We start from the raw sequence: 25,636 nt of genomic DNA, 5'->3' as shown, positions 1-25,636 counted from the left end.
TTTCCTGGACAGCTAATATCCACAAACAATCAAACATAGAGGACCATGAGAAAGAAGCAGCGTTATTTCAAATTTGAGCTGAGAGTCGTGATTTTTAAAGGGCTGGAACAGGAACTGGAGCTGAAATCTGAAGCAAGTAAATTCCTTTACTAGGCACTGATGGACACTTGTGTTTCTCTTGGCCTTGGCGAAGGCTTTTAGGTCACTGGGTTTGGGATATTACAGCAGACAAAAATCTTCGAACCACAGAAACTTCAAAAATGACAAATAACTCGGATCTCTCCCCCATGCTCAAAAAAAGAAAAAGCCCTAATGATAATTCTCTAAAAAGAGTCGAACCTTTTTATGAGACCTGTTGCCAATATTAGTGTCACCAAATGATCTCATCTTTCATTCTGGCTAAATTCCAACACACAATTTCATTAACCCAGGTACTGCAGGTGATAAAACTCATTTTTCCCTAAAGAGACAGCTAAAAAGTACCAGTTATACATTTATGAAGTACCAGCAATCAAAATTATGGATTTTCTAAAAGGTTTTTAACTACTTTTATTGAAAGGAAAATCGCTGTCTCAGACTTTTGTGACACTATTGCTAATAATAAATTTTACCATTTAGACATCGCAGTAATATGGTAGACAGTGTCAATAAAAGTATGAAACAAAGATGATCCCTGTCTCTTAAGGAATGCTTTCTGATTACACACCGGAAATTATAATGGGAAACATAAACTAAGTGCACCTTTAAGAGAGGAAAAAAGGGGATAATGCAAGGCAATGGGCCTCGCTACACATATCCCATCAGCAGCAATATTTCATATATTTTTGTGTGTGTGTGGAGCATGTATGAAAATACAACAGAAATAAAGTTAAAACAACAAAGCAAATAAAAATATTAGAATAAATAATGAACTAATGACAATTGCTAATGGTAATTAAAGAATAAATAGATGATAAAATATATAAGACACAATAAAAATTAAAATAATGGGAAAAATAACGATATATAACAATAGGAAAAATAACAATTCAAAGAACGAAATTTAAAATAGTTAAACAAATCAATTAAAAAAATAATGAGATCGGAATGCAGGGGGCTATCTGGAGGTGCCCTGCTCGCCTGCTCGGGAGGGGCGGCAGCGGGGCCGTGCCGGGGCCGCCGCCGCTCCCGGGGATGCTCCCGGTGCCTCTCCCGCTCCCAGCAGCATTCCCGGGAGCACTAGAGGGCACTGTGGGATTTGGGCCACCCCGGCCTCCGCCGCCGCGGGGGTGCCGAGCCCCCAGCCCGGCACGGGGCGGATCGGGAGCCTGTGCAAGCACCGGGCAGCGGCACCGGGCCGGCACCGTCCCCTCGCCCGCCGGGCCCGGCACCGGCAGCGGGCGCGGCCGGGTCCCCCCGCACGGGCCGGGGCCGCATCCCCGCAGCTTCCCCCTTCCCCGGGAGGGGGTCCCGCCGGCCCTAGAGAAAGCTGAAACACCCGCCCACAGCCCAGCCTTCCCCTGCCCAGCCTTCCCCTGCCCTCGCTGCCTGCTCCATCAAAAACCCCGCGCCGTGCGGAGGATTTCGGTGCGGAACGCTCCTGCCATGCAAACGAGCGCAATTAATGCCTTTGAAACAATTTATGATTTCCGGCCTACTTCAACATGTATTAGCATATACCTGGTTTCTTTAATATCCACTTTGTTTTTCCAAAACCACAAACATAGTTGCTGGAATTTCATGTGGAAGTGCTTAAGGGGTTGAAAGTTAACACCTTTGTGAGCCGAGCAGTCTCACAGTTGCTGCTAAACAAAAGCCTCTTTGTAGAAGCTTTCTCGAAATGTTTTCTTAACATGTTCCAAGTAGTTTTAGGCAGGCAACTAAAGTAAACAAGATGTTACCATGATAAAAACACTTGTGAAAACATTACAGAGTGCACTTAGTAGTTTCTTTCACATAAACTCCCCTTCGTTCCATCAAAGTTAAATGCACATGAAGCAGATTACCAGCATCACTGCGACACAGGACTGCCACAGCTCTCCGAAGGTCTGTGTCCCTTCTTTTAAAGAATGTATTTGATTTAAAAATGGTACGGCCAGGATTAAGCACGTCTAACCCAAAACCACATTACAGGAAAAAAAAAAAAAAAAAAAAGAAGGGGTGGAATAATAAAACCCTATTCAGTCTTCCTAATTTTTTGCCCTGGATACCTGGCTACCCTGCTGAATAAACCACCCTGCCTCCAGCCAGGATTTCCTGAGCGACTTGCTGTAGAAGGGGTATATATTTCTATCTTCCACGGCCTTTAAACACATGCAAATGAAATCAAGGATATAGTCAATTTTGCAGGAAAGTCGCTGGGTGCTCCTAATTGCTCCTTTGGCTGCCGCCTGCGAGCCGGGCCCTGGTTAACAGGCCAGACACGTGTGCACCCTCCAGCCCTCACCTTGCTCCCTGCAGCTTGGCAGAGGCCACCGGGTCACCGTCCTGACACTGGACTTGTTTTTGTTTTTAGGCTCCGGGGGTATTCTGGAGCATGCAGGGTGCTGCTGTTTCATTAGGCAGAGCAGCAGCCCCTGCTGCTATCAGTTAGCTCTACCTGATACCGCATCGCATGAAAACCAGTGGCTGATGGATTCAAAAAAGAAACACGACACAACGATGCTGAAACTGCAACTTGTTTCAAAAAGAAATAGGGAAATAAATGCTACAATAGCCCGTGTATCTGCTGGTTCTGATAAGCATCCTCCTGTTGGCTGTGAGTGAAAGACAACTAGGATCGTTATTTGTACAGTATTTATCTTTGAAATCAAGGGCCCTGTGGTGTACCTCACCTTGGGAACAAACACTACAGAACGATCACAGAAGAGTGTCAAATCTCTGGTTTTGATTTACCAACAGTTATGATATTTCTTCCTCAGGAGGAAAAGAAATGAACCATGTTTTAGACCTGCGAGTCCTTTTTTCTCCCTTAACTGAAGAATCATTTTATTGGCATACAGGGCTTTCATTCCACACACAACTTCTCTTTGCCTTTTCACAAGGTAAGTGAAATTAAGCAACACTCGATACACAGGCTGTATTTCACTTGGTAAACAAGAGCTTTTCTCTTGAGGGAACCCTCGAAAGAGTGTCAGATTATATAAATATCAGAAAGAAACTTCAACCATCTACCTGTTATCTTTTCATTGAGTAATGAATTCTGATAAATGGCAACATAATTTAAGGATGGATGCTCCACAGGAGACATGGAAGGCTACGGTATTTTATGAAGCACTACTCAATTCTTAACAGTGTCAATACACTGCTGAGGGAGATCCATTTCTGCATTTGTTCTGGGGCAAATATCACTTTGAACAGTAATACAGTATCCAAATACTGCAGAATTTGGATAATGAGAAAACTTATATGAGCTGATGAGTTTAGGAAACTCACACAAAATGCTTCTGTTGAAAGGTTTGAATGGAGGCAGAAACTACATTGATAAGTGAAAAAAACAGAACTGATGGAGCAGCTTCAAGTCCAGCCTGGGCTGGGGACAGTTTTCAGGTTATTTCTAGCTGCTGATTGCTGCACGTATCTCCTCCAGGTGATCTGGTGGACTGGGTCTATGTACTGAAACATCTCCAAAATACCATATACAAACCAGCCCTGGCTCTAACCATGCCTGTGATTAAGGGCTGTGTTTTCTATGCATGACCACCTCAAGCAGACTACTCAGGATTCCTATGGAATCTTCCTGAAAGCAGCTGCTCTCACCTGAGCACGGGACTAGCACAGGAAGCAAAGGTGGCACAATCTGACCAGATGTGACCACACACATTATTCTGCTACCTAAGGCTACCACAGCACCTTTCCCTTGCACTTCCTGCAGCAAAGATGAGAATTGTTTTAAAGGTCTAAATGCTATAGTATGGCATATGAATATGAATGAGCTGGCAAGTATGGCGAGATTAGCATTTATTTCACTTAAGTGAACAACAGGATGAATTACAAGGAATGAGGCCACCCTTCATGGAAATTTATGACTAGCACCTTCTGATTTTGTAATCCTCTTGTAATGAGCACCTTCCCATTACTGCACCATTCCTCATTTGTAACATATGTTTATAACAGGATGAGCGCCGCTCCTACAAACTCAGGAGGGTTTTGCCAGCGGAACCACAACTGGTCCATTCTGTTCTGAGAGCAAAACCCTATCTGTGTCACCTAACATCACCCAACAAACATCCTCTGCTTGCTTTTGCCCTTCCCTCACTCACATAAAAATCCAGGGAACCACCCCAGAAACAGCAGGTACAGCTGAACCTTTTGGGACTAAGTCTACTTATCCATCCTGAAGAACCTCATGTATTTATGTGGACTAACTTCATGAGACAACTACTCTAAACGGGAGATAAATTTATCCCTTTGTGCATTTAAATCACAGACATTGCTTGGGTGGCTGGTCTTTAGTGATCTTACAACTGACCAACCACAAAACTTGAGCAAAGATCAGGGACAAACCTTCAGTAACCTGGATGCACCCACTGCATGTGTGTACCTGGTGTCCTGCCCAGACAAAGAACCCTTTTGTGATGGGAACAGGGGTGAGGAGGATGGTTTGGTTGTGGGGCAGCCATGTGCAAGCTATTAGGGCTCTGAAGTCCTTCCCTGCATCGGGATGCATGCACTGCCACACACTAGTCCATAATGCACTGTTTATGCAACACGTAAAACTGTGTTCTTTGGCAGCAAGGAAAAGGTCTGCAGCAAACTGCAGGGGCCCAATTAATATAATTATAGTTTATTTTTAGTAGTGTAGACTTTGTTCATTAGTTACTTATTTGACATAAATTAAATTTCACGTGATGTTCTGCAATTCTCTGTTCAATTATGGAGTTAATTTAAGACTAGATTTCTAAATTAAAGTGAAATCAAGGTTAAAACAAGGTTTTGTTATTTACACGATCGATACTGCAACTTAAAAATTATTTAAATAAAATAAAAAAACCCTCAAACTGCGGAGCTGCAAACACTATTTTATAGCAATACACTGAGCAAGACCATAATTTCCCCATGGGGCTAATTTACTATCCCCTGTTAAAACGTTCTTGAGCCTGATCCAAAAGCCACTGAAGTGAAAGGGAGCTCTCTGTTGACTTCAATGGGCTTTGCATCAGGCCCGGGGTGAGTGACAGCACACAAAATTTCAGGGCATGCTTCCTGTACAATGCAAGTGCCAAAAAGACCATCCTTACTTTAGGAACGACTGGAAATCTTCACATACTGCTTCACAGCCCGGCCATTTGCATACGCCGTGTCCATACAGCGGGTGGCTGTGTGAGTGCTCCTCGTGGGATAAACTGGAGGGGGGAGAGAGAAGAGAGAAAAAATGCTGTAAACTGAAGGTACTGTAAGAATTCATCCTCACAAAGACTCCTAAAGAGCAGCAAACACCAGATCTTGAAGCATCCCCAACATCTCATGGTACCCGCCTGACTGTTGCCCATGGTTTTTCAAAACAGAATTAAATACCATTTGCAGTGTGGAACATGTGTCATTCTTACTTAGTTATCCTCCTACATTTCATTCATTAATTAAGAGGTTTGTAAAGAATTTAAATTAACATGGATGGGGGAGAAATCATTTGACAGACCTGCTTAATATCCTGCTTGATATTTTGCTAAAAAATTTATGAACATTGCATATTTACAACTCAACTTCATCGAGAAGTCATCTCCATACAGCAGTATCCCTTTACACCATAACACAGCTGGACCTGACGCCTTCCTCATGGCTACAGAAAGGAAAAGCATCAAATTTGCAGCCTTGGCTTTCCCACCATGTTATTTATTTACTGGGTTGGGTTTTTTTTACGTTTTTTGAGTGTTTTTTTTAGTTGTTCTTACAGGCTGTTACATTGCACAAATACGGGCCCCTTCCATCCCAAGAAAGAAGATTTGAGATGTATTTTCAAATGCAAAATTTGCCACAAAGAAGAGGGGACATGCAATCAAAGGACTCCTCAGTATGAGGGGTTAGTGGGGGCTGTTAACCTTGCCTAAGACTGGGCAGGAACGTCACAGAGCCTCCCAACTACTGAACCCAGGGTTAAAGCAAAAAACTCCTGTGAGCACTAAGGGGTTAATCCTTCAGCGGGATTCCAATCAATACGTAATGATTTGGCTGCACTGATCCAAGTCATGAGATGCTTTGATCCAGGCCATGTGGTGCTCAGGGAAATGTATCTGTTGCACTCACTGATGAACCATATTCTAAAATATCTTCTTTATTCGACTTCTGCATGGAAACTTCCTAAGGAAAGGAATTACTTTTTTGCAACAATCTCCACAACCTTAGATGACTTTAAAAGCAGAATGTCAAAATAATATTGAAATCTCTATTTTATGCTCACATATGTATGTATTTTTCATGGCAATTTTTTTTTGCTACAGTATGTCTGTGCTGTGTTATGGACTTCAAACATACACAAAGGATATGAACACATACCAGCATCTAGGTGTGGCTTTTATGACTTACTTCATCCTGGATTACAGGTAACAGTATGGATAAATGCCTACTTTTTTGTCATTTTACTTTTACACACACATGGAAATGCTGTTTATTCTTCTTCTGTAATATTATCTGTCTGTATACACTCTGACAAAATTGTGTTCCTGTATTATTTCAGATGCACCGGGCAGCCAGAGCACTGTAAATACACTCCTCAGATCTCATCACAAATGCAAACTAGTTGGAAGAGAAATTCCTGCCCAGATTCTGCCACTTTTGACTTTAAGCTCAATGAGAATCTGAAGATTACTGAAGGTGTTTTTTAAAATTATTTTACATTAAAAAAAATAAAATCAAGCAGTACTGACTGGAAAAGGTATTATGAGTTTTACATGAACCTGATTCATTATTTAATATCTTATTTTTGGCGGTTTACAAATAGTCCTTCAAGCATACATATATATATGTGCAAGGTAATTTCCTAAAAAAGCAACAGTAGGTGAAGAGCCTTTCACAGGCCTTCTCTATATATGAATACCAGCCTGGTTTAACTGAATCAGTTTTTAAAAAATGTTCAAGTGAGGAAAATCTCTGTAAAGTTTTTAAAAGAACTAAGGAACTGATGCATTCTTTGCAAGGAAATTAAACAAATGCTACACCACACATTTCCTCAGCTGAGGAAGAGGAAGAACAGCTGAAGAACACCATCCACCCAAAGCAAACAAGCATATGTTCAAACATCCTCTACATGCATCAGAAAATCCAGAAAATAATGGAGTTTATCATCTGTTTCTGTACCTGGATTCAGCAAAGGGTGAGAAAGGAGGCTTTCATGTTAACACTCTAATAAAGTCCATGAAGACTGCATATGAGAGTTATGATTTCAGTGTGTTTGGAAGAACAAAAAAAAAAAAAAAAAAGAAAAAAAAAAAAAAAAAAAAAAAGAAAAAAAGAAAGAAAAAAAAAAAAGAAAATAGAAAGAAAGGAAAAAAAAAAAAAAAGGTAGTGCATGAATCTGCCCAGTGCATGTTACCCACACACTGGGACTTGTGATGGCCAAGTAAGGAGTCAGTCCCCCGTGGGGTTTAAGCACTGTAAATCTCATTATAATATCAACAGGAGTCACATGGCTTAAACCCCCAGCAGGGATTTTTAAAGTTTCTCTGTGAGAGCCTAAAGGCCATGGCCAAGTCAACGGAAAGAGCCCTACCGAGATTTGTATTTATTTTTCAAATCCAAGCACAAATCTCTTTTCTTTCCAGGGAACTTGCACAAGACAAGACAAACTATGTGGGACACGACACCCTGGTATTGTGTCCAAAGAAAATGACGGAATGACCAAGACAACATCAGACTCTAAAAGATGCTCAGGATGTCAAAGGCTCGTGCTGTCAATAACCATAAAAGCTGGTGCTGACTGTAAAAATGGGAAATTAAAAGGTCACTTTGCTAACACGATGCTACGCGTAACACGCTCAACACCTACGCAGAGCTTCCACTGCCATTCAACCAAGCAGAGGAACCACTGCAACTCACCAAAAATAAGACATTCCAGAGAGAAAAAACCCTCAGTCCTGAAAGACAAACGCTGGCCCCCTGTGCAGGCACTGTGCCATTCCAAAGGCAGAGATTCCTGTCCTGCTCGGGGGGGTTTCAGCAGTGCCTTTCAGTGACCTTTATGTGTCAGGATCAGATTACTGCTATTTTATCCATCCCACTTTTGAAGATATCATAGATTGCCACTTGTTCCCCGATAGAGCCTGAAGAAGCACCTCAAAACAAAACAAAGAGCGGGTTCATACAGAGGAGGATGTAAGGCACAAAGGATACAGCCAGTGGAAGTGAATGGAAACTCTGTTAACTGATCTAAGTACTCACTTTGTTTGAGCAAATAGAGGTGGAAAAAGAGGATTTTAATCCAGCACATACATAAACAGCTTTGTGAGCACAACACAGACCTATAATCTGGAATTGATCACTGGTATTTCGCCTGCACACAAGCACAGCTTCTGTAATCTGGATGCATCCTTGGTCTCACTGCTGCAGACAGACTTTCAGAAGATCTGAGCATTGGCAAGCAGAAGCAAGTTTTAGGTCTGTTTGATTTCTAATGACACATTAGAGTAGGTGTTTGTTTCTGTCACCCTCTCCTTCCCAGGAATGCATATTCATGGTTGGGTACTGGTGATGCAACACCAGTTAGTGGAAATGATTTTATAACAAGGCATAATTTTCAAAGTAGTGAAGGAATAAATGATGTAAATTCAAGACAACATGAGGTTTTTTTCCTCTTTGTAAGGTACTGGCATAAAAAGTAGTTAATACAATAGAATTACTTCCAAATAATGCAATAGTGATGCATTATTACATTGAATTACATCAAAGTCAATCTGGCAAGTGAAATATCTTGCGTAAGTCACTTATTCATGACATACAAGAGAGTAACAAAATCCATGTGCGAGGCTCAAAACTGTGTAAGTGTCCACTTATTTTCTGCTGCCTCCAGCTCTGTTTCCAGTACAGAGAGGAGGGGAGAGGGGACAGACACTTCCACAGCTCCTCTGGGCTTGCTGGATAAAGGAGAGGAAAGTTCACCTCTTCCTTCTTCCCACTACATTGCCTCACAACCCCAAGGATCTCCAGAGGGTCTGGTAGCAATTTCACCTCCCATTCCTACAGGTATGGTTGTCAAAACTGCTGCTTGCACAGCCACTCACCTTTTGGAATATTCCAAAAGTATTCCAAAATGATGTGCACCAGCATCCTGGAAGAACCCTGCTCAGGACACGAGAGCACAGGAGACAGAGACGCCAGAGAGAACCAAGTGCTGATGGAGAGTAAAAATGACACCCCAAAGTGAGATGGGAACATGCTGGGTGTTGGGGAAAGCAGTGAACAAAGCCCCAGCATGAAAGCTCCCTGTGTTCTTTAAATGGTTTAATTCAGGCCTCAGTTATTAACCACGTGGAACTGGGCACTGTGCTTGTACACACTGGCTAAAAATCCTAGGTAGATACAAAATCCAGCTCAGCAGAAGCCTCAGTGTCTGTGCTTCTGCCACACAGTGGACCATATTTTAAATATTCATGATGCTGACATACTTCATATTTCCACTCTCTCTTTTCCACATCTGCTTGGGCCAATGATCTTTGCCAAAACACTGAGGGAAGTCCGTGATGTAGAGAAGCATCCTTGACTTTCTATCACAGTTATGAAGCATCTGCTCACGTTCTAACGGAGCTCAGAACATGCCTGAGCCACCTGCACACTGAAAAATCAATACCACATATCTCCTGCTTTCCTCCTGCAAGGAGCTGGAGCACAGCACCCTCTGGAAGTGCAGAATTGCCTTTTTAATTTTATTTTATTCCTCAGAGTCAATCGGAAATGACTTCATCCTTGCCAGCTGTCATGAAACTGATATCCATGTACAGCCCAGGCAGGAGTGTGGGGCTCTGTCTCACACCACTTTCCCCCTCTCTCTGATTTAAATGGCACAGCCTTTGAGGCAAAATGCCACAATTTTGGTCCTATGCAGGAGAAGGAGACACACAACTGGGAACCAACACGGCTCTCCCGGAGTTGTGACTACCTGGTGAGCTCTAAAGCTCATCAGAAGGCACCAAAAGAGTAAGGCTGCTGAAAAAGTCACAATTTTCTGTGTCAGAAACGCTCATTGTATTTGATTTTAGAATGAAACGGAAGCAGTAATGGTTAAATCCTTGCACTAACTGTACTCAGGTGCAAGTTCCTGCCTTCATGACAGAATCAACCGAGCAAAGATGTGTTTTGCAGTTAAGTTCCACTGGTGTAAATCCCTTCAAATTCTTAGCAAGGTGGCACAGCACCTCTCTCCTCTTCAAACTGTGAATTAAAGAAAAACCCCAACCAATAACTAAAAAAAAACCAAAAAAACCCTCCCCGACCTTTTAGACCCTAATGCTCCTGTCCAAGCCTCAAGAACCACCCAGGAAGCAGGTATGTGATCTGAAAAGGGGGCTGTCCAAGCAGGGTGATGATGCCTCTACATCACTGGATAAAGCTTAAAAGAGGGTCACAGGCCTGCAGGAGAGGTGGCATTTGATGTGAATGGTCAGTGACAGCTCTTTCCACAACTGGCTTGCAAATTTTTGGATGTATTTTAGAGGAGCACCTCTCCTCCTCCTCACTACTTTAGTCCTTGTCCAGACCTAGGACTAGAAGCAGCTCATGTTTTACATCAAGCCCTACTGGAAGTAATGAGAGGTTATATTACATTTTAAATTACTACACCCATTTCAGACAAATGAAGTTAAAACTGTAACCCACAGGCTGAAATCCTCTCTTCTAATCGGTGTGCACTAAGTTGTGTACTCCTGTATTGTAAAAGGGAAACAGCAGTGCTGCTGTAACACGAGGCCACCTGTGCACCCCAAATCACTGCCCCTCATTTATGCCTCTTGTGGCACTATTCCCTAAATTCCTGCTCTGCAAGGAGAACACTGGAGAATCTGCAGCAAGACAAAATCTGGCTGACATTCCCCTTCCCTTCTACCCCCACCCTCACTGCAAAGAGCAGAACCAGCCTGGATAATTATAAGCATCATCTTCTGGTTTTGATCTATCCACTGATGGTTTGGATTATTAATCAACGTTATGACCCTCCAGCACTCTAACACGTCCTTCTTCCAGTGGCAGCCCCTCTTCCAGCCCCGCAGGAAAACTGCCACAGGGCCTGGAGAGCCACTGCCCTACATCCCTTCCTTGGAGGAATTAAATGTATTTCCAGAGCATTTAAAAGAAATGCCCATTGCAAAAAATCCATCACTTATCTCCGGTGCAAATTCCATTCTTGCATTTGAATTAACGAGTTTCTCTATGATTTAAAACTCTTATTTTTTTATTTCAACCTTGTGCCTAGGTACTGTAGTGAAAAGTACATCAAATATACCCAGACACACACGATTTGAAACGCTGGATTTTAAATTCCAGCACTGCTAACTAATGAGAACAATTTTTTCGTTCTTCTTCTTTGTAGCATCATTTCATGTACTTACATACCATAATCATATCCTCCTAGAGCCTCTATTTTTCCAGGGTGTAGATCTTTAATTCCCTTTAATCTGTCTTCATAGCCTATTCCCTCCAACTCCTTTATCATCCTAGCTGCTCTCCTCTGTATTTGCTCCAGCTTCTCTTTATCCTTTCTGCAAGACAGTGGCCAATTGTACATCACACTCAATGTGGTTTAACTGGTTCTGCATAAAGTACAACAGCAAAAAAACCAGGACTCGGATGCAACATGCATGTTTATGCCTCCCATGAGTGCATTTACCTTTTTGACTAAGACATGGCACAGAGTGTCCCACCTTAATTTCTCAACCCTGATGATGCCTCAGCCATTTCCCACACAACTGATGCTGAGCAGCTGACGTGTCATGTCAAACCCGCAGTTTGGAATTTTGATTTCCTAGCTGGGCTACTTTCTACTTATCCCTGCTAAATCTCATTTTATTCCTCTCTGAACAGTCTCCTAATTTATTCAGATTAAAACGGATTGATTCAGTATCTTAGTTTAATTAGGAAAAAAATGTGATCCAACCATTTTCTTGGGTTTTTGGGGCTCGGGGGATGTTCGCAGGGCTTTTTTCAGTTGGCTTTTTTTTTTTTTTTTTTTTTTTTTAACAGTGACTTTCAGCATAGCAATCCCATCTCTCTTACACACCCAATTCGCATGGCAGAGGGAGGTGGCAATGGCAAAGCTTTGGCCCCAATTCAGCAATCCTTTTAAGAACACACACAAGTATAAAAACACAGGATTAGACCTTGGACTTCACCAAGACTGAGGTGTAAAATTACCAATGAACATACATAGTTTGTAAAACGATCCTGTTTGCCAACCTTATTTTACTGTAATTTATATTCTGTTGTAACATTTAAATTTACAGTAAAAGAAAACACTGAGGAACAAGATCTATTCTTGTTCAACAAAATTCTATTCTGTTACATTTAGAGTTGAGGCAAGTCTTCCTCTCTTATATAAACCGGTGATACGTCAACAAATATGATTAACAGGGATTATTCACGTCAGTATTTTTCACCCCTGTCCCACAGGCACAACAAAACCTGCGCAGAAGGTGACTGTCACATCACACACAGCCTGGCAGCTCGCTGGGGGGGACTTCGCCCACCCCACACCCCTGCGGCAGCAGCAAAGTGCCCTTGGGGAAATGTTTATAAAAATATAATTAAGATAAATAATGACTCCAAGGGAGAACTCCAGCTAGAGCACTGCATTCTCTCTGCTGCACGCTTTCCCCGTGGAAGAATGCTGTTCAAAAAAGCACTAAAATTGAGAGGACACAAGCCTGCTTCCCCGGGGAAGCATGCTGAATCATACAGGTAGTGTAAATATCATATGCTGCTGCAGGTGCTAGGCGGTCTATTTGTTTGTGTTTACTAAAAGGCGTAACAAATAGTCCCACTAAAACAGAACAACACTTGGCATTGGACTGATAGGTACCACAAATCACATCCATGCATTTAGATCTGAACTGCTGGGCAACACTAGAGCTTTGCCCTGCTTTTTGGGAGGGCCTCTTTGCCACGATTTGCCCCTCTCGGAACACAGAGAGTCCTTCCCGAGCATCCCACACCCAGGGAAAACCTTGCGACACTGGGAAAGAAAGCCAAAAAAAGACAAGAAGTACAGAACAGCCTTGCATGACATACATGGCCAGCTAACATCGTTTACAGCTTTGCAACTTCTGAGTTAATTCACAGTATAAACAACAAGGAAAATGTTTCTTCCGAGCAAGACTTCCTGTAAACTGTTCATTAGAGCGCGCGGGGCGCAGGGCTGTGCACCTGCTGATTAACCATGCGCTCCAAGAATAAACACAAACCCCAGCCAGCCAGATTGTTCTGGAATTTGCTCTGAGCTGATTTTTCTTCCCCCACGTTATAAATTGGATTCTACAATAAAACAAACAGCAGAACATAGGTTGCCGAGAGTTAAAATCTACTTTTTACACTACATTGACCACAGCACCCACAGGCACAGCTACAATGTCTTTCTATGAATGGGACAGATTGCCATATGGATGCAGACACTGAACAAGCTGTACAACTCCTGGCGACAAGTGCCTAGGGGACTGTCCTATATTAGCACCACCTGTGCCGTGGAAATTGTGCTCTGTGTATGAAATGGTATTTAAGGGCCCATCGCGATGTTATTTTTGAGTATACACAAAAAGGAAAATTACAGTTAAAAAGAATTTGCTGGCTAGCGGATCTGTTGCTCAGTTCCCGAGATTGTTTCCCAAAGGAATAGCTCTCCTCTTTATTCATGCAGCCTAAAATGACAAGCTGCAACACATATTAGCAGTTTCCCTGCCTGGGCTTATACCATCCTTTTAATGACAAGAATCTACTTTATAATACACATACATTTTCCTGACACAGACGAAATTACAGGCCTCCTACCTTTCCACCACCAACTATACAGAAAAACACCCCATGGCATTTCACAAGCGTTGCTCCAGCACCAAGCAATGCAATATGAATTTTCCTTGGGCTCCTTCCCCCACCCCTCACTGTGCAGCAGGTAGAGCCACAAATCCTGATTACCAAATTTAAATGTGCATCTCACCACTTTGAAAATACAACCGTGTCTGCCTGACAAAAATAGAGCTCCAGATTAGCACAAGATGTCGAGGGAGCGAGGAGAAGGGAAAAGTAGGGAAGAGAGGTTTGAGCAGTACCTAGCTGCTCTTCGAAAAGACATCTCCCCCTCTCCAAACTGCAAGAAAAAAAAAGATGCCAAGAAAAAGTAAAGTAAAACAAATTGAATTAAAGAAAAACAGTTGTAAAGTGAACATTACAACCTGGGAAAAATGATGTCATTTTATTGAGAAACTCATTTTTTTCCATTAAACCACAGTGAAATGGATAAAGTTTATACAGCTTAATGGTGGAGTTTTACTTTAAATGCTGCTCAATATCTTAGCAGTACGATATAGCATGATATAACAGCTGTCATACTAACTGCTCCATTTTTATTGAACAGCACAGAAAATAGTCACACAAAAGTCACTTAAGTCCTCTGCTTCTACAGCACTTTCAAGGGTGTTTCTGCTTTCAGATTGTGCTATATATGTTAAAAAAATAACACAGCACTTTATCAGCTCCCTGCTCCGCTCTTTAGGACAATCAGACCTGAGAAAATTCTGAGGAAGGACAACTTGCACGTAGGAGGAAATAAAAAGAAACAGAAATTCGCAGTGCAGTAAACGAAAACCAGGTCCCTTTTTAAGAGTACTACATAAACACCTCTAATAAAAGAAGAGGACAAATTTTCATTGGACTTTAAGTATTTAGACAGGAATGTTTTAGTAAAAGTTTAACTGCAAAGTGCATGCAATTAACAGAAAGCCATCAGCTATTTCTCTGGTATGTAAAAATAGCATTAAGCTGTATTAAATGCACGTGTAAGTATCTCAGTTGCAAGAAAAGGGAGGAGATATGCAAAGCACTCAGATATCAAACAATGATCTGTTGGCCAGATGGAGGAATAAAACAATACATATGCTAAAATTTGGAAAAGTTCTGTTAGGCGTCTGCCAAGGCTCACCCAATCTATTTTAAGTGCTTTTTGATACATTAGCTTAGTGTTTGGAGTTGTACAACTGATGGTTACTACACAGGACCAGAGAGCGCTGGCGTGCAGGAGCTGCACCAAACCCAGCGCACCCTCCTCCAGCCAGGGGCCACATCAAACATTCACAGGCCGGTTAACTTTGCACCTTTCGAAGGAAAAAACAAGATAAGCTGCTTTTGGTTTAGTGAAGGAGTTCCCTGAGAGGTGTGATGAAGGAGCTCCTGGGCAGATCGAGGAGCAAGAGGGATTGTACAAGTGATTTAGCACCCTGGCAGACGGTGGGTGCGGGCGGGCGGCGCACAGGAGGCTCCACACCCGCATCTGAAAAGCACGAACAATAAAAAAGTGCCTGATAAGGCCAAAGCTGAAGATTAACAGCCCCAGGTCTGAGTCACAGCCGGTGTTTTTTCAAAGCTGATTACAGAGGAGTGACTCAGAGGGGAGCCCGCTCAGTAACTGGTGGCATTTCTTTGGCAGGGGAGCGAGTGCCAAGGGATCAGACACGGGGACACTTCGGGCTGTACCTGCACAGAGCAGATGGAGATGGCCAGGCCTGTGCTCTGCTGTCACCGTGTCATCCTCACCAAGCAGCCCCACAGCCATTCCAGGGGCAGTGAGAAGGACAGCAGCCATGTGGAAAGCAGGATGGTTTATCAGATATCCAGCAGGACATCCAGGCTCACATCTCTCACTCCAGCCTGGCTCCACAGCAAGGATGGAGGCACCTGAGATGCCTCCATGGTCATGACAGGGTTTGAGCACAAGGAGCAGCTGAATACTTCTTGGGAGGAAAGGTCCCAGAACACCTATTTCTTAAGGGAGAATGGATTTGAGGCAACCTAATCCAACACAACTCTGCTGATGGTGAAGGATAATGAACTAAAATCAGCCGCAGGGAGCAACTGAGGGGAGCTGACACGGCTGAGCAGATCTGATGCTGGCACCAGTGCAGAATGAATGCCAGGGACTAAGTGGAGAGGCTGGCCAAGAGAAGATCGGGCCCTGGGAGCATATGGACTGCAGGCTGAACTGTTTCATCCCGAGCATTAATAATGGACCCAAGTCTGTAATTCTTAATTGTGCTGAATCCTAATGCCCTCATCTAAGGGCCTTGGGATTTTGATGGAGGATCAGCTGGCATGGAAGATAACAACAGTAAAACATGAGGCATTAGGCCTAAGCAGCAGATCAATGGTCTGCCATGCCATTCCTCACTTCCCTTCAGAGCCTTCTCCAGACTGTCCTCCTGCCACGCTGGCAAGAAAAAGCAATTTTAAAATCCCCCTGTTTATCCCATCTATTTTTCCTATGAGATGACTGCTTGCTTATGTGGAAGGACAGGACTCCAGTATAGTTGGAAAGGGTATAAAGGCAACGAGGGGAAGAGATGGGACTGCTGGCAGATGGAGAAAGGTCTCCTGGACACTGCAACTCTTCACCTTACCTCTGGTAAACAACAGATGCACTTCTTAAATTAACAGGTCTGGACCTTCATTAACTCCCTTGTTTATGTACAGCTTCCACCATCCTGGCCCTGCTGCAGTCAGTGCAGGATGGTGCCAGGGGAGAGGACCAGCTCAAGATGTTCAACAGCTCCACTGCACCTCCAGACCTCCCAGTTCAAGCCCAAACTGGAGCAATCTCTGCCCAGCAAAGCACTGATGAATTCTGCACTGTTGTGGTTTTCCAAACCTACCCACATGGGAGATATTCCCAAGCATGTGGATTTCAGGATGCTCACTATTAATGAGGTTTTACAGTTAGTAGACACCTGAAGCAAGCAGGCATCCCCCTGCTTTGTTTTGGTGCTTTTCTTAAGAAAATAATCAAGTTTCTCCCAAATAAGATGCAGTGGAACAAGATGGAAAGTGGGTAATTTCCCTGACATTTCTAAGCACAGCAGATGTACTTGACTGGCTCCTGTTATTTATTTATTTACGTGTGTAGAGAAAAACTGCTTGTTACTGAAGAAACCCAAATGCTGATAAGATGATGAGAGGTTTGCATGCTGGTTGATGGTCTCACTTTCCCTTATCCTGAATGAATACAAGTATCTATAACTAAATATTTCCCTTAGGGTACTGATGACTGAGGTATGTTTATTGCATTGAGTGAATTTATATATATAATCAGCACAATAAACATTATTAAATTGTCTGAGTAAAATCAAAGCATGAAACACACAGTCAGTGCTGAATTCTAATGATGCTGAATGCCCATGATTGCATGGGGAAAGGATCTTAACAAGCCTTGATTTGAGCTTTGGCATCCGCCTCACAAATCACACGAAATGTTCTCTCTTTAATAGTGCTGAATATTGATAAATGTCTCTGCACGGCACAACAGGGAAGTTGGTCTCTATTGGCAATCTTTACCAAAGTGTGTTTTTTCCTTCTCTACACTCAAGGGTTTACCCTGAATGATTTAATTATAATTTTCCTTGTGTAAGACAAATTAAAGAGGAGAGTAGGAGTGTCATGCCAAAGCAGATTATTTATCTCCTTAACAGATTGCTGTGCACCAAACCCCAGAGCTGCTGCTGCTGCTACTTAGAGAAACTGGGCGAAATGTGGGACAAAAGCATGGATGTAATATACATTTAAAGCCCAAATGAATGAAAGCATTAACCCATTATTTATAGCTGGAATTGTTTCATTGCCATACACACAGAGCATGCAGAAACCAAGCGCAGCACCACCGTGTTCCCTGGCCCAGCAGGGAGGGTGCCTCATGGTGAATGTATTTTTGCTTCTTGGGCATCCCAGGTGACTCTGGTCACCCACCTGCTGTTTGCTTTTTAGTCATGAAGGAGGAATTTTGCTGTCCCTGGGCCCCAAGCACAGCAGCCCTGCAGTGGGCAGTGTCACCAGAGCTGTGTCCCCTGTGCAGAACCCCAGGCTGGGCCGGCGGCACGGCGACGCGTGGGCACGCCAGGCAGCCAATGACTACTGCTCCTGCTATTTTAAACCCCTTGTTTATAACCAGAATGTGTTTCTACCCAAGACACAGAGCAGATCTGCTGCTCGCCTGCTGATTCTAGCACAGGTGCCTCCAGTCTCGCAGGTCTGGAGCAGCCTCACAACCTGACCTGTGGGATCAGGAACCCCCCAAAACACAGCCTGAACCATCTCACTGACATGTGCCAGAGATGACAGTGATGATAGTAACTCCCACATAACCAACCTGCCTCCTGCAGCCCACTCCTTCTCAAAAGCCCAAGAGAAAGGGGTTGAAAACAGCTTTACAGCACACCCTAAAAGTTAATGTTACCTGTATATGATTATTTATGGCTGCTGGGCAGTCGTTATGATGTGGCTGTGCTTAACTGTTAGGACACTTAGAGATTTTACTATGTGCTTTTTATTGTTGGTTAAATCTAAATAAATAGCTCTTGGTTGGATCAGACCAGAGCTAACTGCCAGTTGCACAGAAGGTGCAGGAATGAGGGGAAATCCACAGGTCAAAAACCTGCCCTGGCCAACCCAGGATGTGACTTATGTGATGGGAGGTGGAAGGGCTGATACCTCCCTAGTGAGCCCTTCCCACAGCCCCATCTGACCTGAGCCTGAGCTAGGGGCTGCCTCCAAAAGTCTCCTTAGATTTGTTATGCTGAACCAGATGGGTACAAGAACACACATGGATTTCACGCCAAGTCCAGCATGCTCAGGCTCCCACCAGACCCATGATTTTTTGTAGTCTTAAACTTTGCAATCAAACAATTATTAAAGCCCTGCTTGTGCCTGTGCTCTCTTTTGCATGCCTGCTAAAATTTCACCTTCTGTGAGCTTTCAAACACACATGTGGTGGCAGAGCACAGCAGCTCTTCCCTCTCTGCTCACTCCCCACCCCACACTCCCTGCCTGTAGATAAATATCCTTTCAGAAAGGAAACCAGTGCAAAATATCTCACCAAGAGGAGTTTCTGTGTCACATGAAATCTAGGCAGGCACCACGGTGCCTGATGAGACTGCAACAAAACCCTTAAGTGCATCAGGAGGCATTCTACTGCCTGTAGCCTCCTGCTCCACTCATGGATAAACATGTAATTCAATCACTGCAGCAAATGGATGGCATAAAGCCTCCATGTACCAAAAGAGAGGCAGGACAAAGCAAACTCTGTAGCTCTTGTATTTGCACTCCTAAATATTCCTATTTTGTATTTTGGTATTTCAGAGAATTCAGCAGATATGCAAGAAAAGTATAAGGCAAGCTTAACAACACAGGTGTTGATTCCAGCACTGAGGATTTAGTCTTCTAAACTAAGACAATCTCAAACAATAGTATGGCATTTTTATGCCTTCGTAATTAATCTGGAACTTCACTAATAAAAGCATGTGTATCACCTTGTCTGTAGATCCCAGCTGCCTCCAGGCCACAATTACAGGACTCAGACACATGGATTTCCAGATCTGCTCAACACTATACAGAGAGAAAATTCTTACTCTTACAGATTCCCCTATTTCCACTGTATTTCAAACTGAACTGAATCTGTTTCCTGGTTTAGACTGCCATTAGCACACAGCATGTGCCTCTACTCAATGAAAGAAGATCCATCTTGCTGCATGGGTTTTTACTTTATATACTCCGTAAGAAAAACATAGATAAAAAATTTATTGAAAAGCCATAAACCCATCTTGTTCAGTTCTACATGCAGCAAAAAGGGAATAATTGTTTAATAAACATCGTATTTTTTTTAGTATCCCATGTAAGTCTTCATGAAAACCACGTCCCTGGCACTTACATGCATTATAAACATATTAACTGATGTTCCCACACACGTCCTTGCAATGGGTATATAAAGGATGCCTCACACACACAGCACTTCTTCCAACAGTGGGTGTGCTCTCCTTTAGAATCTATCTATTCTCAGCAGCACTATTTTCTTAATATCAGAAAGATGTAAGAGGTATTTATATAACTTCCCTATCAATCTACTTTCAGACCACCAGAAATACAAACCCTACAGCTTAAAAATTCCATTATCCTCCTTCTAATGAATGAAAGGAGGACGGAAAGACAAAGCCATCAGTTTCTATAAAATCCAGCATTCACTAGTGTCTGCTGTAACATTTCTAGATGGGCAAAGGGACTCTCCTGAATGCAAAGGAGCACTGCCCTCCCTCCCCACTGCGCCCACTCCTCGAGACCCTTCCTCCTCCTCCTCCTCCTCCTCCAGCAGCGACGCCGAGGCTGCAGCCAGTGCTGGCACCCACGGCCCCGGCGCCTGGGCCTGTCTATCTCCCCAGCAGCAAAAGTTACGTTGTTAGACACGCCTCAGTGAAATCTGGGGGTGTAAAGAAACAAACCTGCAATAAAGCATCCTCTGGAATAAAGCAGAGCCCGCACCGAGAAGCACGTCAACAGACAACCCCTGATTTAAGCCATTTCCTTTAACAATGCAAGCCGAGCAAGTATAAATTAACTCACACTTTTAAAAGCCAAACAACACCAGTTAGCTAATTTTATCAGCACTTAAAAAGAAAAAAAAAAGCCACTTTGTTTTAGAGAAACTTGGTGAACTCAAGCCTACCGTGTCTTGTGAAAGCAGAATACAGAGTACAAAAAAGCAAATATGTTAGAGAGATAGGGTACCAAAATTTGGTAGAAAATTAGGGATTGTACTGACCAACAGATTTTCTTGCTCACCTCCACCCTGTAAACCCAAAACATAACAAGAGCACCACCACCTGTGACGCCAAACTCAAAACAATCCCCCAGCTTCTTCACACTTCCCAATACGCTTATCCAATGCACTTCTAATTAGCTAATTGTGCCCACATTGATCCAATTAACAAGCCATAAAGATGGGAACAAAAGGAGCATATTCTGCCCAGTGGAGACTCTATTCAACCACGCCAACACCAGACAGAGCAAGACGTGGAGGACAAAACCGAGGCCAAGGCACTTGGCCACCGCTCCCGAGCGTTTCGCCATCGCTCGGGGACGGCGCTCCGGGATGCTCGGGGTGGAAAACCCGCAGGAACTTACCTCTCCCTTTTAGGAGTGTGGACTGACAGCTGTCCATTAGTTGAGGCGTGTGGGTTGATGATTAAGGAGGTCTTGGAGGGCGCAGAGGAGGAGACGCAGGTGGTGGACAGGTCCAGGCTGCTGTGGTTGTTGCTGGCTGCCTCCTCCGCTGTGTGCGAGCTTGTCACTTCCTTCCAGAGCTGCTGCAGCTCTGTTGGAATCATGCCTGAAACAAACAAATTGGATAATTAAATCAATTAACAGCTAATTCGGCCGTCTTCAAACAGTAATTAAATCAAAGAGTCAGTAAACAAAGCCTAGTGTTAGTTTTGCCTGTGTGTGTTTTTGTGCATGTATTTTTTTTTTTTTTTTCTAATAACTAAATGCTAATACTGCACTGCACGATTCTGCTACGCTGTGGTGTGACACCTGCAGTACTCATGGAATGCAAAATCCGGGCTGTGGGGCAGAGGGATCCACACAACACCACACTCACACCAAACATCATGCTAAATATTATAATTTTTTGTGATTTTTAGACCAAAGGCCAGTTTTTAGAGTCCCTACTTGGGCAAAAATTGCCCCCATGCCCACAGCAAGGCTGACAGCAAAGGTGGCCACTGGCTACTCTATGTTCAGCTAAGAAATTCAATTTCTTTCTTCTTTGACAAATTTTTGCCTTTTTTTTTTTTTAAGAAAGTGACTACTTTCTAACCTGTTATTAAAAACAAGGAAGGTCTTAGGAAAAAAAACCCACTCAGCTTTATTATTATGACAACATGAACCACAACATGACTAATTTTGTGCTTAAGTTTTAAATGATGACAAATAGCTTTGTTATTAAATACAGTTTTTATTAATCACTTTTAGACGTAAATTATGAATTCATATTGTCTTCCTGAAATGCTTTTCAAATTTTAACAGTCAAATTGATTATACTATGATTATTTCATTAACACACCTATCTTTCTCATTAATTTTGGTTTCTTGAACTGCTCACTTAATTGATGGATGTGTCTACCGAAAAACTGTATAACTTTCTATACAAGTAACACTATTATTACTGTCATTTCTTAAGATCGTTGCTAATGAGCCATTCAAAAGCAAAATGAAAACAGAAAATAAGCTTCAAGAAAAAATAATAATAAAAAAATGTGTTTTTTTAAACATGCCAAAGTGGACACCAGGGTTAGAGAGGCAATATTCAGTAACCAGTGAGAGTGAAAACTGCAAACTCCAATGGGCCAAATGGAAGGTGAGCCATGTGCTCACGCTGAGATCATGCTTTTGGATAAAGCTGATGTTTGTGACATGATCCAACAAGTCCAGTTTCTCTCACTCCAGACTATTCCAGTGCTCCTTCAGAGAAGGCCATGGGAAAAAATTAGCAGTGGAGACACATCACTCAAATATTAAGGGAAAAATTAATAATAATAATAATAAGAAGACAGTGTCTGTGTGTTTTTAAAGAGCTTTCTCATCAGTGTGCTTCCAGCTCATCGTTTGGGTGACTGTTCATTGTTTCACCATGTTGTAGCTCTGGAGCTATCCTAAGGAAACCTGCCATTTTCTGAGTGTACAGCAGCAGCTCACACAGCCATGTACCTCGCCCAACCTAAGGTATTGAAATAAAAAAAAAGGCAGTATGCATTATATTCATTTGAAACACATAATAAAAAATGCCAAGGTCTAAATTTAATTTATTTTTGTCATTTAGAATACAATGGATAGATAATCATCTCAACGTGATCAGCCAAACATCTTTACTTTGCTAAACTGTTAAAGATTTTAATTATGCTAGCTTTGGAGAGCACTGGTCTAATGAGGCGATAGACTCCAGAGAATCTAAGTGGTTAAGAACTGTGAAATGAGTCTGATAGGATTTTTTTATATTCACCGTGGATCGTTTGCATATCAAAGAGGAGTAAATTATTGCACGACAGACCAATAACCTTCCCCGCCTTTCCCAGAGTAGCATTAACAAAAACAGTTGGTCTCCAGTAACGGTTCACTACAAAAAAATGCTGAAATCCTTAAGTATCTGCAATTAATATATATTAGGGAAGAGGCTTCAATTTATACATTAAGTGATCAGATATTCTCTAGGACACATCCGTTTCTCTAAAGCCACGTCATTTTCCTTTCATCAGCCCCAAATGCCAATTATATTTTGATGGATTTTGTCCCAAATGAGCATTTAGTTATTAGACATATTCAATTATTACTTGTCCCCTGGAATTAAACCTCTGAGCAAATTAAACAAAGAAAAAGGTCAGTACACAAGCCCGTGTCCTGTTTTGCTGTGTGGGGGCTATTATTTTCAAACACCTTGCAAAGTGACAGTGTGGGATGTATTTTTAGCTAACACGCTTGACAGGACTGTCTGCGCACTAACAATTACCTGTGAGCAGGGCTGACCCTTACACACTGTTTACTCAGTTGAAACAATAGTGAATAGACTTGTCTGTTGATGATAACATATTGATATGAGAACATATGAGCCGACACCTATTTTTATTTTCCAGAACAAGCAAATAGGGAAAGAATAACTGGCTTTTTTTTCTTCTTCTTTTTTTTTTTTTAATCTGGATTTCTGCAGGTTTTTAATTAGACACAGCGTATCATCCACTCTCCTTTCCCTGTTTCTGCTTTCCTCTCCTCCTGGTCACTTCTGGATCTGCCAACGCTTTCTCCCAAGGAAAAATCTGAAAGTGTTACAGCCATTAAAACAGACATACACATGATATTTATGCCTCTAAAAGTCAAAGTGTTTGGTCTAACTTCCCACAGAAGTCTTACTCCCATTAGTACTAACAACAACTATACCACAGATGGAAAGAAAAATAAAATATACCCAGTTGTGTGGGAGAAAATTCTAGAGATAGTAAGGATTTTAAGCTGGGTGACATTAATTTAAAGATCTAACTGTGATGTCATACATGCCTGCACACAACCCCTTGCCAAAAATCAATTACATCACCTGATTAATAAAATAAAATTAGAAATAGCCTCTCTCCTCCTGCCCTAAATTTAGTTCCTTTAGAATAATTCTGGAGAGAATTCCTGACTAACCTGTCAAACCGGGCAGCTGAAAGGTATGCTCATCACTCATCCAGCAAAATGGTTAAATAAAATAATAGAACAAATGGCAAAAGCAAGTCAAATAGATCCACGACCACTCGCAATAAATTATGTAATTTACCATTTAACAGTCTCATTTGAACAGTGAGAGCTAAATTTCAAGTCAGATTCCCAGAACTGCGCCGCAATTACCCGAGATCGCTGCGACTTCCTACGGACCAGCAACGGGATTCAGACCTGAAACTGCCAAATCCACGGGAGCAATCAGGCACCCGGATGTCTCAGTCCTATTATTTGCACTCACTGGTGATCTGAAGTGTGATTTGCAGTTTCATTTTGAAGATACTAAAGATCTCACTCTCGCGGCTCAGAACACTGCTGAAATGGGGTTTATTTTAAAATTGCTGCTATGTACAGATGTAAAATCTAGATTGTAGAAGCGTCTAAATACTAAGCAGCAAAGATTACACAAATGTTAACACTAAAGGATGTGCTATTTTGTTTAAGACAATAGGCGAGCAGTAAAAACTAAAATGAAACTAAAATACAAATTTAAACAATCTATTAGTTCTGAAAACATAACGAAAATGTCACTTATGAAGTAGAATTCTCTCCTTGGAAACATTTATTACTATTACAGATACTTAAGAATAAAAGCAAAATGCTTTTAACTGAATTCACAGCTTACTAGAGGGATGATTTTATTTCTTTTATACACACATATACAGTATTTGTCTCAGTCTTGCAAACCGTTCTGAAAACAAAAGGGCATGAGAGATGTAATTTTTTTCTTAAATAAGAAGTGTCCATTACCAATTATTTTAAACTATAGCCCTGGCTCTTCATTGCATTTTTCAGGACAACTAGTCCTCTTGATTATGAAAGAAAATGTAGGCACAGGTTTAAAAAATGTATGTTGTGGGGACAGTTGACAGATTACTGCTCATGGAACTCAATTTCCCAACCCCAGGTATCACCGGCTCAAAGACAAACAGAGTTGCTCAACCTCTTTGTGTCCTTGTACCTCCATACCCAGGTGACCATGTTCAAGCAAGCAGAAAGTTGATTTAAACCTCATAATGACATCAGTTTTAAGCCATCGTCTCTCTGATAAAAAGGAATAAAATATCGTGCTGGATCGCAACCCGTCTCAAGCCTCAAATCCCTCTTTCCTGCCGCCTCCCGCCGCCCCCAGCGCTCGCAGCTCATTTCCCTGCCAGAACCAGCCCTCTCTGCTTATGTTTGTGTCTCTCTGGCGTGCAAGTCAGCACCCCTCAGGTTTTAAATACGCTCCTGGGCGAGGACTAATAGTTACACTTCCCTGCTAACCGTATCAATCAATGCCACGATGGCTGAATTACCTACTGGTGTCTCCGATGTGTTACCGCGCAGATTACACTTCATGCATCACCACATTCATTTCTTTCACATTACACATGAGCGTGTCTTGTCACTGCCCAATTGCCCTCCTTTGGAC

The 25,636-nt window shown here is 42.4% G+C and overlaps 1 protein-coding gene across 10 annotated transcripts in view; it reads right to left on the bottom strand.

Annotated features, from left to right (window-relative positions):
• The window catches only part of FOXP1 (forkhead box P1), a 379,483-nt gene that overhangs the window by 41,894 nt on the left and 311,953 nt on the right, over window positions 1–25,636 (bottom strand). For all 10 annotated transcript variants that reach the window (XM_063411788.1, XM_063411793.1, XM_063411794.1 and 7 more), the window contains 2 exons: window positions 21,100–21,304; window positions 5,220–5,324 (listed from right to left, as the gene is read on the bottom strand). In XM_063411788.1, coding sequence (XP_063267858.1) covers window positions 5,220–5,324; window positions 21,100–21,304 — 310 coding nt within the window. The remainder of the gene's footprint in view (window positions 1–5,219; window positions 5,325–21,099; window positions 21,305–25,636) is intronic.

The sequence above is a fragment of the Prinia subflava genome, chromosome 14 (genome assembly GCF_021018805.1).
Source record: "Prinia subflava isolate CZ2003 ecotype Zambia chromosome 14, Cam_Psub_1.2, whole genome shotgun sequence".
Taxonomy (NCBI): domain Eukaryota; kingdom Metazoa; phylum Chordata; class Aves; order Passeriformes; family Cisticolidae; genus Prinia; species Prinia subflava.
This window is presented reverse-complemented; position numbering and strand designations above follow the sequence as displayed.